The sequence below is a fragment of the Amphibalanus amphitrite genome, unplaced genomic scaffold (assembly GCF_019059575.1).
Source record: "Amphibalanus amphitrite isolate SeventyFive unplaced genomic scaffold, NRLGWU_Aamphi_draft 000063F_arrow, whole genome shotgun sequence".
NCBI classification, from domain to species: domain Eukaryota; kingdom Metazoa; phylum Arthropoda; class Thecostraca; order Balanomorpha; family Balanidae; genus Amphibalanus; species Amphibalanus amphitrite.
In genome coordinates this window covers 1,188,117-1,202,097 of record NW_024881559.1, presented here as the reverse complement: position 1 = coordinate 1,202,097, position 13,981 = coordinate 1,188,117, and the positions used below count along the sequence as shown (strand labels likewise).

Below are 13,981 nucleotides of genomic sequence, written 5' to 3'. Positions count from 1 at the left end.
ACCACCGCGTGCTACAAAACGTTTTAGTCAAACATTTAAAAATCGCTAGATATCTGCGCTGACGTCACACATTCAGAGGGGTATTCCTATGCATTAGCCCCTCTGAATCAAAATGCTTCAATTTTGAAATTCAATATTTCCGATTTAAGGCATTTCTCGATGTTGTGAGTGCCGAAACCGGTAATTGTGAGTCAGGGACCCCATTTTGGCTATCTCAACTCAAATCTAATGTTAAGGTGGGAGGGTCCCTTTAACTGATCTTATTGTTTTTTTAGCTTACACGTATAATAACTTTAAGCCTTTTTTTAATCGAGACTTTATGCACAAAAATGTGGCATTCGTCCGCTTTTCCTCATCTCCTCTCAGCGACTTGATTTGACCTTAAATCTTACCAGCAAAAAAATAAAAATAAATCACCTGCGTGATAATTAGGTATTTGCCCAAGGGCGCTCTACGGAAAAAACGCCAGCCGGTCAAAAAATTGGCGAACGATACGATGTTTCTAGTGCTTGAATTATATTCAATGAAAATTTCAGGAGACATAAATAATCTTAATCCTACGGGCGCTTGGAGCATCCGCTAGCATTCCGTTGCCAGCTGCATTACCAGCATCATACTTGCATTACTTTAGGTTCATCATAGTTGACAGTAGATGAACCGGCCACAGCAAACCCATGCCTCATTATCCTTTCCTCCAAGCAGCCAAGCTAACCGGCCGCCCCGGCCCGGCCCACCACCGCGATATGGAACAACACTCGAGTGCGCCATTTGCCTGCGGCAGTGCCCAACCGCGCCGGGGCTGTTTGACAGGTCACCCGCACCGTGACCTCGCCAACCGCCCCCCCCCCCCCTCCCGCCTACCTCCCCATCGGGCCCAGCTCGGTACTGACCTCCCCTTGAATTTGACATGGACTCGACTGAGGCTCAACGCCATCTAGTAACGTCTGGAGATCCTTACTAGATCCACTGTACTGGTTACACACGGTAGTTTCAGTCCATTAAAACTACAGACAGCTTATACTGATGCGAACAGTTGACATGCGTCAATTTTAAAATGACAGAATCGTCTATTCCCATGTAGCTGACATGCATGCCATCTATTCCGTTCAGGTTAACAGCAAAATAGCTACAATATGTTCAACTGGAAAAGATGTGTGCAACTATTCCACGACCGATGAAGAAATACGCCATTCTAGTCAAGTGTGCCTCTTGGGCGAGCCCAATTGCATCTGCGAGAGAGCCTGCCCACGCAGTCATTCGGTTTCCACTAACGGCCGAGAATGCTTCCAAACGTGCCGACCGTGCTGTGACCTTTCAGCTAATGGCTCTTCCAGGACAGACTACTGACCCCACATGTTACCCGGTGGGAGCACTTAACTGCCCCGCGTTAACCCACGTTTCGAAAGTTAAACGCAGCCGGCTGCATAAAGGTATGCGACACCAGAGTCATGCGAGAAAAAAAACACAAAGGTGACTCGCAGTTTTGTTTTACCATGCAAATATTACAGAACTTAGCGATGACTACTGCGGACGAAAGAGCAATAACTATCAAACGTAAGTATGTTACTTTGATAAAATTTCATTGACAGTGAAATTAAAGCAGATTTGCGATTTCAGATCACAGATAAAGACCTTAGAACTTGTTGTACAAACGCTGAACACTAGTCTCTACCTACCGTACTGGCGGATCAGGGGAGGCCTTCGGGGCAAATGAATGAATTTGGAGCAGCTTCGTTGGAGGTGTATGCCCCCCCCCCCCATGCAGTGTCCAAGAGCGCCATTCTTCATCAGCCAGTGACCTACAGCACCTACCGTACAGCGTGCGATATCGAAATTCCGTGCAATCGGAAAATGAGGAAGCGTAGAAGAACGCCAGATGCAATCCTGACTGCACGACCAAACATAAAGCATCGTACCAAGCATGCACTAAAGCAGTATATCAGTCACTCGCCTTGTTTAATTTTAGACCTCAGCACAGCCAGCAGTCCCATTCTGTACATGATGGAGTCCAGCATATCAGCCCTGTCGGTAAACACAAAGAAAACACACAAACAATCCTTCAAACACTGAGAGCATCAATAATTAATCAAATTCATTATAAACTAGAGAAAAATTAGCTTATAACAGGTAAAGAAAGGAGGAAGCAGAACAACGATACAGGGTAACATCCAAGCATTACATTGTTAACACCAACATTTCGTGAAATGTCTTCTTTAAAATTAATTTCATCAACACAATTTTGTAACAAAACGTTCTAAAATTGAACTTAAGACACTAAGCATACATCTAAACCCTTGATGCAAACACAAGATGACAAATGCAATGACCTATAAATGAAATTCAACATAATGATCGAGACATAACAAATATACCAAAAGTAAAAAAGCCACACCACTTACTTAGTTCTGAATCCAGCGGTGCCATATCTAATCTCTTTGTCTGTTTGTTTGGGGTGTTGTTTCAAAGCCACAGAGGTGGCCTGGCTGTACAACTCTTCCACAGACATGATGCAATGATCTGAAAGAAGACATAGGTTACTGTACTACTGAGGTGTACCAAAACCAATAGGTGTTTTTCAATACCCTTTTTTTCTATATGCATTGCAAGGGGATTGGTGTAGCCAGGCAGTGGGCGCCGAAGCCACAGGAATGGCACAATGATCGGCTACCCGTCAGCTGCCGAAAGCATAAAGTGTATGCATGAAATGTGTATTTCGTAATCTGCTACCGGTGACCTAAGCTCGGGTCAATTTTGTGCCCTCTAAATTATGTCAGTGGGAGAAAATTGAAAGGCGCCTTTTTTGGACGTACGTCATTATAAGCACTCTAAAACATCGGGTTACACGTTAACATGACAAAATAAACCGGAAAATTGCAGCAGTGACCCCTCCCCTTGTCCCTGAGGTCATCTCAGGTCATGAAAAGTCCTCAGCAGTATTTTTTTTTTAACAAAAAAAAACTTTAATAGAAACAAGCTAGAGCGACGAAAACACCTCAGATGTGTTCAGCTCAACGATACGGCTCGACTGATATGCAACATGACCTTTTCCGGTCAGGTCATGACCTTGACCTTTGATCAATTTTTTAGAATGACCTTTCAAGGTCAAAGTATAGTTCATTCGACGTGTCTCGACGAGAGAAACACGATACTGGCAAAAGAAATGTCGTCACTCTCTTGAGGCAAAAGTTATTGCAGAAAAACATGTTTGGCAAAATCGATTTTTTTTTTTTTTGGCCTCTGGAGGTGACGTGTGGTCAAATGTGATGACAAGCTCCAAAAAGAGCACTAAAAGCGCCATCGAATGCGCTTTTCCGTGGCGCTGTAGCTCTATAGGTTCTCGAGTTACGCGCCAGCATTTCGAAAATGTTGAAATAGGGAACATTTTACCTTAAATGACCTCTGGTGACATGACCTAAGAAATGACCGAAGTGCTTTCGTCCTGGTTTTGGACGCTCTTTCGAATGCCGCTTACCACGTGTCACTACTGCTACGTGGCCCAGGAGCTGAGTTAGATGGGATGTGTGTTCACTGTTCAAGACACCCCCCCCCCCTCTGGCCCGGAGCGGTTGGCGCCGAGCACCGACCCGGTGCAAGTTAATTGCTTTCTGGAGGCTAAACCATTGACCTTAGCTGAGGTGAGGACACATTCTTGAAAAATGGAAAAGGAGCTATTGGATGCACTTTTCATGGTAGTAATGGTATCTCTATTCATTCCTGAGTTATGCAACAATTTGTCGAGTGAGGTCAAAATAGACAAAGTCTGACTTCTGATGACCTATTGTGACCTGACCTAAAAAAAATGACCAAAGTATTCCTTGACTATTTTTTATGCTCTTTTGAATCCTGCTTACTGAACGTCACTACATGGCCCAGGATGACGGTAACATGATTTGTTTCCAGCCTGGGAGCCAAGTTCGATGGTGGAGTAAAAACACCCCACAACGGCACAGCATAGGAAATTAAGACCACAACACGGTAAGAGTGGTAACGGTACAAACATGCATGGTGACAACATGGCAATTTTTTTAATAAATTTAGTCCGAACCTTTTTGATTGGAAAAATTCACAAGGACAGAGCTCCTGCTAAGCGAAACTTGTTGCGTTGACCCTGTCCTCTACCCTCCGATCGCGCTATTCCGGTTCTATGACAGAATTTAGAGTCCAAAGTTTAACGTGCGCACATAGCCGCGCACAGCCGGTCCCCTCACTGTCTTCGCCTGGCTACGGCCTGCCACCACCGCAACCATACCTGTCAGGAGGCCCGTAAACGTCAAGCGCCCGTCGCGCTTCGAACCCGGGCTGTTGTAACCGGGAACGTGTGCTCTCACCACGCGGAGTCCAGGGCCCTGTTTCGCCGGTGTTAGCAGCACGCTGCCATTCCATTTCGCGAGCTGACGTCACACTTCTGGTAGTGTTGGAGGAATAGGCTTGTTGACGTCACCATGGAAACCCAATTTGACACGTGTAATAGCAGCGTGCTGCTATCACCGGTGAAGCAGGGCCCAGAGCTCTACCGACTGAGCTACAGGACCGGTAATTGGTGGTCGGCACATGATGATCAGCTGCTGTGCCTGGTGAAGAGGGTGGAAGATTGATGCAAAGGACCAGTGTAGATTTCCGAGAGGCAGCAATGTGATTAAAGATAGCATTAGTTTGCATGTGATAATTTTTGAGTAGGTAATCATTTGAATGAAAAATGAATCCCAAACCATAACAGAGCTCGAATTTCCTGAATGAGCTTCAGTTGTTGCATTACATGTGGTATATGCGTAGATAAAGTATGGTTGGTAGGTTGGTAGGTTGTAGGTTGGTAGGTTGTAGGTTGGTAGGTTGTAGGTTGGTAGGTTGTAGGTTGGTAGGTTGTAGGTTGGTAGGTTGTAGGTTGGTAGGTTGTAGGTTGGTAGGTTGTAGGTTGTAGGTTTTAGGTTGGTAGGTTGTAGGATGGTAGGTCCAATTTTGTAGGTCAGTAGTTCAGTTAAGGTCAGGTTAGATTATGTTTTTTATCTTCACCGTACTTCATCTTCACATTTACCCTGCGTGAAATAGCATGAACCCGCGCCAGGCCAGTGCTCCGCGACTTCCGCGCCGGGTCGGGGGTGTCTGACTCTGAACACCCCCCCCCCCCCCCGTCTGACTCGGCTCCTGTGCCACGTAGCGAAACGCGGTAAGCGACATTCGAAAGAGCGTCAAAAATTATGACAGAAACAATTCAATCATTTTTTGGGTCAGGTCAAAGGTCAGGTCGTCAGAGGTCATCAGAGGTCAAATGTAGTCCATTTCAACAAATCTGGAACCTGCCAACGGCTAACTCGGGAACCAGTAGAGCTACAGCGCCACGGAAAAGCACATTCCATAGCCCTTTTACAGAACTTTCTGAGTAATATCCTCAGATCTGACCCCAGGTCAACGGTTTAGCCTCCAGAGGGCAAAACTAAAAAATAGCCCTTTCCACGAAAAAAGGTTTTTCGGTAATAACTTTTGATTCAAGCGTGCAACGACACTACTTTTTCCAGCATCATGTTCCTCTCGTCACGACGCGTCAAATGAACTATTCGTTGACCTTGAAAGGTCATTTTGAAAATTTGACCTCACGTCAAGGTCATGACCTGACCGGAAAGTGTCATGTTGCATACCAGTCGATCCGTATCGTCGAGCTGAACACACCTGACGTGTTTTCATCGCTCTAGCACGTCTCTATCAAAAGTTATGGCCAAAAAAACTGCTGGTGACCATTCATGACCTGAGATGACCTCAGGGGCGCACAAAGGGGTCAGAGGTGCATTTTTCCGATTCAGTGTGTCATGTTTACCCATGAACCGATGTGTTTGAGAGGGTTTTGAGCACCATCCGTCCAAAAGAGGTGCATTTCAATTTTCCCTCATTGACTAATAATGGAGAGGTCGCAAAATTGACCTGACCTTAGGTCACCGATAGCAAAATTGCGAGCCATACATTTTGTACATACTGTTACTCTTAGAAGTCGCTGAAAGTTTCAAGGCGATCGTTCAGTCGGTGTAGCTATGACGAGGATTGAAACTTTTTCTGAGGTGAGGTCACTTGACGTGACCTGGAAACCTGACCTTGAGAGCCCTGGGTCTGAAATTTTCACAACATGTGCGGAAAAGATGCATGAGCAATTGCGCCAAAAACGGCGGTCTGCAAAAAAAAACGCAAGGGGGGGTTCAAACACCCCTCCCGGCCCGGCGCGGGTTAAACCACGCACCGACAGGGGCCCCGCCAACTTAGAACCGACGGGCAAGGCGGATATCCCCCCTGAGATCCCGAGAACTAAGCAAGATAGCGACCATCGGTAAATGGCATTAGGTACTCACGGAAAAGGTCTCCAATTTTTACTGAGGTAATTTCAGGTCAGGTCAAAGATGATTTCAGGTCAGGTTAAATGACGTCACAGGGGTTGATTTTAGTAGGAATAGGCGCGTATGTATGTGTTTTGTTTTTGTTTGTATGTATCGCGTTCGGCGTTTTACCCTCGCTTTATGTACCTCATATTACTAAGAAGTGTAAAAACCACATTCGTGTGGATAGTTCGTGCTTTTACAAATACAAATAGGTACAAAGGGGTAAAAAAGTCAAAATAGCGGCGCTAGATAACTTTCAGCGAATTACCTTTGAAGTAGTCAAATTAGGAGCAAACTAATAGCATAATCGTAATCCTCTCGTCGATCCGCATTGAAACATGTAGGTATATGTTGACCTCAAAAGGTTAAGGTCAAAGGTTTACCTCAGGTCACAAGACTTCAAGGTCATCATGTATATCATTTGATGCACCTTGACGAGCTGAACACAATGAGACCATCGGGGCAGCTGTATCTCGTTCCTGATGCTGATGCTGATGATGTGGTCGGGCTGTCACCGGTTGCATCGGTAGCCCTATAAACGCGCGTCGGGTGGTGGGAGGTTTCTGGGATATGGTTAGGATGTAACCTGGACAGAATTAGACAAGTCAGCTTCTGTCCGCTCCAGTCCTCTGCTCACCATCCGGCACGGTCACCAGTTTCCTCTTCCTCAGTCTCCAGAGCTTGTAGAGTCCCTCCTTGTTCTTCTCCATCTCTTCCGTGCTTTCATTGAAGAGGAATGTCTTCAGGACTTCTAGTTGGTCTTCTTGGTGTGGGCGTTGGAGTGAAGTCATCTTGAGCCGTTCTTCTGCGAGTTTGGTGCACTCAAGCAGGAAGTGGTGCTGGTCTTCCTCCCCATCTCCACACAGGAGACACGTGGTTTCTTCGCCAGTGTGTCTCTTCCTAGTCTCCAGCGGGAGCGTGTTGGATCTGGCCTGGAAGAGTATGATTGACGATGCTGTGTTATCGTAGATCGGATCTTCTTTAATGGCTGTTTTGGCAGATCGGTATACCATTATACTGGACTTGGCCTCGAGCTCTTCTTTCCACTGTTTGTCATCCCACTCTTTCAGGCGTTTCTTCAAGGTAGACTTGTTCATCCTCTCCAGTTCTGCAGCATTTAATCCCACAGCTTCCAGGTACCGTTTCGTTGTCTTCGCCCATGTACTTTTCCGCACTTCTAGTTCTGCTCTGGCGATCCTTCTGATGAGGTCGTTGCTTCCTTGCATCGCGCCTCTCAGGAACTGCAAGTGCCCTTCCATGATCCTGGTCTTCATCAGGGAGGTTCCCACCTCACCTCTGAGCGTACAGATCGGCGTGTATCTCGGTGCTCCCAGAATTTGTCTGAACACTCCATTCTCACATACTTGGAGCTTCTTGATGTCTGCGTCCGTAAGGCTCAGGATGCTCGCCCCATGAAGAAACGAAGGGAGCGACAGACATTTCCAATAGCACTTGCCAATCATCAGCTTGTTGCAGCATTTTTGCGTTATTCCGTAGGTCATGTTGGCCAGCTTTTGGGACTTCTGATGCATTACGTTGATGTGTTCCTTGAAGAGCCTTTTCTTGTTTGTGACACAAACTCCCAGGTACTTGATCTGTTGAACCACAGGGATGTCTGCGATGACCTTGGGTTGCTCCTGACAATTGTAGATGATGACCGCGCTCTTGTCTTTGTTTATCTTCAAACCGAACTTGCCACTGATGTCCGCCAGCGTTGTCACTAGGTGCTCTGTCTCCTGTAAAGTCTCAGTTAGGACGAGTCCGTCGTCAGCAAAGAACAACACTGGGATTCGGACAATATCATTTTTGAAGCCCAGTCCCGTATCTGTCAGAGCTTTGGCGATAAGGTATGTTACAATCTTGAAGCTTGTCGTTGACCCATTGCATCCTTGTCGTATTCCTGATGTGACGTCGATGACTGCTTCAGTCCTGTCATTGAGCTTGATTTTCGTTGAGTCTCCCTGGTAGATTTGCGTCGTAGCATCAATGATTTTGGAGTCGATCTTGTAGAACTTCAGGGCTTCTACCATTTCAGCTCTATTAACCGAATCGAAGGCCTTCGAATAGTCAATGGCTGTCACAAACAATGGCTTTTTCCTGCGAAAGCTGTCTTCAACGCAGTAACGCAATAGGAATAAATTGTCTTCAACCTTCCCCCCACTAGTGAAACCTGCTTGTATCTCTAGCATTTCATCATTATACTTTAAGTGACTCTCAATTTTATCCTTCAGAATACTCATGAACAGCTTGTATGATATGTTTGTCAACGCTATGGGACGCAAGTCTTTTGCAGTGGGTTTCTTGATCTTGGGGATCATTTTAGTCTTCGACGTCTTCCACGAATCTGGCTTCGAGTCGGCATCCAGTTGCTGTTGTAGACAGCTTGTTAGGGTATCTAGGCCTTCCTTCGTCATTACGAGTGCTTTGTATAGTTCCGGTTTGAGCAAGTCTGGTCCTGGTGCAGTTTTGTTCTTCAGTCCGGATACTGCTTTTTTCACATCTTCTACTTCAATCTGTGTGGGGTTCATCTGTGATGTTTCCTGTCTCACAGGGAGAGCCATATCCATCAACTCTCTCATGTGTCTCGGGAAGTGGGGTCCCTCGTGCACAGTTCTCCTCATACCTTCTTCATATTCCTTCTTCACATCACTGTTCCATATTTTACTGATCTCGTTTGAGTGCTGCTGGTACACAGTTTTCCAGAATTTCACCAACTCCTCTTCTTCCACTTCTGGTTCCAGTTTCTTGCCTTCATTGTCATACAGTTGGATGTCTTCTTGGTTTCTCTCCTTCTTCCTTAGTTTGTCAATGTTTTCAAACATTGACTTGCTCTTGTTAGCACTGTTCCTGATTTCTTCAGTTGTCTTCTTTTCTGATTTTGTCACAGCCTCTTTCACCATTTCCTGGACCTTCTTTTTCTGTATTTTATACTGTTCATTGAGCAGCTTCTCTTGATCTTTGTCTTTGGTGTTTCGTTTTTCCCGGTTTATGGCCCTGCGTTTCTTGATAGCTTCCCTGATTTTATCTGTGACCCATGGGTTTTCTTTCACCTGTTGCCCTATCAGGCTTTTCTTGCGGTATGTTGCTTTTAACTTGCTGTTGGCCACTTCTGTCATCAGGCCATTGAGCTCCTCTATGTTTGTTATGTTCTCATTTCGGAGCCTTCTCTGCATCTCTTCTCCGAAGAGTTCCAATGAGCCAGCATCTACCTTCCAGAATTCTCTGACACTTGTCGTTCCCTTATTAAAGCTTTGGTTTCTTGTGGGTATTTCCATTCTGACCGAGATCATATGGTGATCTGAGAGGTCAAAAAGCTCCCTCTCTTCATCAATTGTCATGCTCTCAATACGCTGATAGCACCTCCTATTTGCGAGGACATAATCGATTGCACTATTTTGGTCCTGCCTTGACCATGTATATGTACCTTGGCAAAATTCTTCTAGGTTTAGCAGTATCAGTGATGATTTATTTGTCCAGTCTAAGACAATTCTCCCATTTTCATCTTCTCTTTGATAGCCAAGCTGTCCAATGTGTCCGTTCATGTCTCCGAGCAACAATAGAGCCTCATCTTTTGCCATAATTGTTTCAATTATGTTATCAATTTCAGCTTTCATGTTTTTATTCCTCTCACAGTCTTCAGCAGATTTCCTTACAGACAGATATACAAGGATGATGTGCAACTTAAAACACCCTAATTCCATGACTGCATGCAAAATGTCTGTGCTACACGTTCCTTGTTTTGCAACACTTGTCCCTTGCTTAGTTTGGAACATTATCCGGAGTCCCCCTCCCTTCTTATCCCTCATCTCTCTCTTACTTACTGGTCTTACTGGTCGAGCGGCAGCGTCGTTAGCCGGCGGAGGCCCAATAGTTGGCCCCAAGCAGCCTCTGCTCCTCCTAGCTGGAACACCCTGGTCAGCGCCGCTCGGGAGAGAGTACCAGTGGCCAGCTGGCACATCGTGTGGGCAGCGCGGCCACGGGAGGCGGATTTCGCCGCCCAACCCCGCTGCAGGCCTCTCTCGCTCATCCTCCTCTCCTCCCACGACCCGTCGTCGCGGCTGCTCAGCTGTCGATCCCGTATGATGAGTTGGATGTCCTGCGTCCCGAGCTCCAGGTAGTCGGAAGCAGAACCGCTGCCAGCCAGGTGATCGGCTCTGTCGTTCAGTTGGACTCCGGCGTGCCCTGGGCAGTATACCCAGACGACTTGTTGAGGGAGGTCGTGCCACTCCGGAGGAGCCGATCCGCTCTCAATCATTGTAACACCTACAGAAACTTCATACTTTTCAAATTTTTGTTGTGTTTCTGTAAGACACAGTATATCACAGTTTGTTTTCAAAAGTTCTTCAAGCTCAAGAAGTTTATTTCTTGTGAGGCCCTGCACATTCACCATGTTGACTGTAACAGTTTTACTCTTTATCAGCTGATTTCCCCTTTTCTTCTTTCTTGGTAGTTCATTGGTTTCTGATGACCCTTCCTCGAAAGATCCTGTGTGTGGCAGTCCCCTTTTCCTCGAGTTCCTTTTTCAGCTCATGGAACTTCTTCCTCTCTTCTGGCGTTCTATCCAGGGATATGTATTTGTTTTCTATATTTACCTCTCTCATCCTCATGCGGTTCTTGTAGATTTCTTCTGCCTCTTCCCTGCTGGACAGTCTCACCAGCATCAGCCTGTTCTTCTTTGTCGTCTCATCTTTCTTTCCGAGCCTGATGATTTTTTCTGTCTTGAAGCTCCTGTTTTCTCCCATAAGCTTTTTCATCATTTCCTTGAATTGTTGTTCATCATGGTCTTTTCTTTCTTCAACATTGGCAGACTTTGACTCGTCTATGTTGTGGAAGATCAGGTTTTGTGCTCTATTCTCCTTCTCTTTCAATCTCACGACTTTCTCTATGTTGGTTGTGTTACTCTCCAGGACTTGACTTTGTTGGGCCATCTGCCTCACCACACTTTCTTCCATCCCTTTGAGTTTATCACTCTGCTCTTCACTTTTCTGTTTGATAACATTGACTGCTTCAGACATTTCCGCTGTTCCCTTCATCGCAGACTGCAGTTTGCCAACTTGATCTTCTATCTTCTTTGCAGCTTCAGCATATGTTTTTGCTGGTTGTGTTTCTTTGATGCTTGTGATGATCACTTTCTCTTGCTGCTTCATGGCTGCCAGGATTTCTTGTTTTTGGGCCTTGATGGCAGAGATTATTGCCTGGTTGTCTTCCTGCACATTTTCTTTCTTATCAGCCTTTGGTTGTGATTCCTCCTTCTCTTCTCCCATTGTGATGGCCCTTCTTGCAAGCTCTGGGAGGATAGCACGGCACTCCGAACATAACCAGAACACTCCCTTTGTCTCCTGGAGGGCTTTGTAGGTTTCCGACTGCACCTTCTGGCAATCCAGATGGAACCAGAACTTGCATCCATCACAACATACTCCATCTTGATTGTCTTCAACCTTGAGTCCACACTTCTTCTTGCTTCCTTTTCTTCTTCCTGGTCCTCCCCGGCAGATGTCGTGAGACGGCTGGCTTGTACCCGACGATGAGCGACTTCCAAATGGTTTATAAACATTAGAGTCTAGCCGCTTTACTCTACTTCCACCTTGTCCTTCCACATCCTGGTCATCATCGTCAGAGTCGAGTTCTTGAGTTTCGTTGAGCGCCTGTCCCACATTGTCAGTTCTTGTCTCTGTTTGAGCCTTAGCTCTATTTAGTTCTCCGTTTTTAGAAGTATCGGCCTGTGATTTATCTTTCTCCTCTACACTGGGTGACCCTGGTGGGGTTCTTTCAAGCGTATTTGATGGTTTAAATACGTCTCGATTCATGCCAGGCTGAGACGCCATATTGGGTTTAGATCATGCCCATGCCAGCATGCACGAGCAGGAACAGGAGGGTCAAACAGAAAAGTATGTGCAAGAAAAGTATGTTCCTGTAAAGAGTTATTAGCACACAAAAACTTTAAACCTTTGATGAAAACACGACTTACAGTTGCCCAAGAGCAAAAAAGGCCTCAAGGTAGCCAAGGTCAATCATATATGAAATCATTCATTGTATTTTAGGCCATTACAATGCATTTTGGCAAAAAAATCAGGCAGCTGATTTTTCCCCATTGACTTGTAATGGGGGGATCAAAAATTGACCTGACCTTATTAGGCCATTGATATCTAAATTTTGAGATATACTGATTGTAATGTAACTACCAATGACCTCATTATATCCTGCAACTTTCAAAGGACTCTGTCATCTCCGGTAGCTCTGACATGGTGACAAAAATGCAAAATAGTGATTTGAGGTCAGGTCATTCAAAATGACCTGGTGACTTGACCTTGAAAGGTAAGAGGTTCAACTTTGCACACAATGAGTAAAATTGATGGGGAAATGCCTATTCATGCCAAATTTTGGTGCCTCAGTTTCTTCCGCTATTTAAAAAACTCAGGGGCGGATATCTGCCCCGTTCATTGGTGCGCAGGTTCACAAATCACATACCATGATAATGATGTGATGGCTCCACCAAAAATTGTGAATCAAACCACTTGTGAAAGAGGCAGAAAATGAGCCTCCCTTCTTTTCATTTGACCTCTGCTTCCCTCTTTGCCTTCCCCACCCACCCCACATCCCATCCCATATTTGATCCCTACAGGCTAGGTACAACACCTGCAACCCTGCATACAGCAGGCCCATGTCACTCCACTTTTGATGACATCATATGGGGGCCTCAGGACAATAATGGCGCGGCGCGCCACAAATGCTTCAAAGCTACTTGCCAACAGTTGCCATTTTTGAAAATATTATTTTGAAATAAAGTTCAAAGTAATAAAAATATTGTAATAAAGTTGTTGAATAAATCGATACCATATCTAAAAACTTACTGAAAAATGATTTATTCATAGTAAAAATATAAGCACGATGCGTTTTTACGTTGCTTTCCTGCTGCTGCAGAGGGTTTTTAAATCGTCCATATCTTCAAAACCGGCCATTTCTTAGCATATTGCTGCTCTTTTTTATCGCTAGAAAATTAGCTGGACTTTTCAACGACATCAATAATTGAGCGATATGTGTAGAGTGTCACCAACAATCTTCAAATGAAGTTAGTCATTTTTACGTTGTAAAGGAATGGAGTACCCCTTTCGAGCATCAGGGGTGACGTCACTCAGGATCTGTCTCTGATTGGTCGGCGGGGGAGTGACTGTACCTTCTATAGATGGCCTTGGCATACAGCTTACCCACTTGACCTTCACCTTACTTCAGCTGGTTGGCAAGGGGCATATAGGGCCAGAGTATATTATATGGCCTTGGTTGGCGAAAGAAAGACGTCTTATATATAGGTATCTTGCCCCTCCGGCCTCCAGCGACACACCTCAACTTTGACTTACACGCACTGCAATTCCAACGGCACTCGAAGGAGCATTTGGGAATATATAGGACAGGTTCTTGTTCATAAATATAATCCTTGCTTCCGTTTCCATACGTGAGCTGAATTGAATGTATACCATTGGGTATTTTAAGAAAATCTGTGCTTAAGGATTATTTTGAACATAATGTTTCATTTGCGCTCTGTCTCATCTGCGCATTATTTGAATACATTTTACGCATTCGGAATGAATATTGGGTTGCAATGAATGGTACTATGATGTCATTAC

At 45.2% G+C, this 13,981-nt stretch overlaps 1 protein-coding gene across 10 annotated transcripts in view; it reads right to left on the bottom strand.

The window, feature by feature from the left end:
* The window catches only part of LOC122378707 (phosphoacetylglucosamine mutase-like), a 54,740-nt gene extending 40,855 nt beyond the window's left edge, over positions 1-13,885 (bottom strand). The window contains exons 1-3 of one of the 10 annotated variants that reach the window (XM_043360141.1): positions 13,715-13,885; positions 2,400-2,517; positions 1,952-2,022 (exon numbers count right to left, since the gene is read on the bottom strand). In XM_043360141.1, the coding sequence (XP_043216076.1) occupies positions 1,952-2,022; positions 2,400-2,506 (178 nt within the window). In that variant the 5' untranslated portion in view covers positions 2,507-2,517; positions 13,715-13,885. Of the gene's footprint in view, positions 1-1,951; positions 2,023-2,399; positions 2,518-12,827; positions 12,935-13,533 lie in introns of those variants that run through there. The other 9 variants (XM_043360144.1, XM_043360138.1, XM_043360137.1 and 6 more) reach the window with 9 other exon arrangements.
* Between the last annotated feature and the right edge of the window lie 96 nt (positions 13,886-13,981).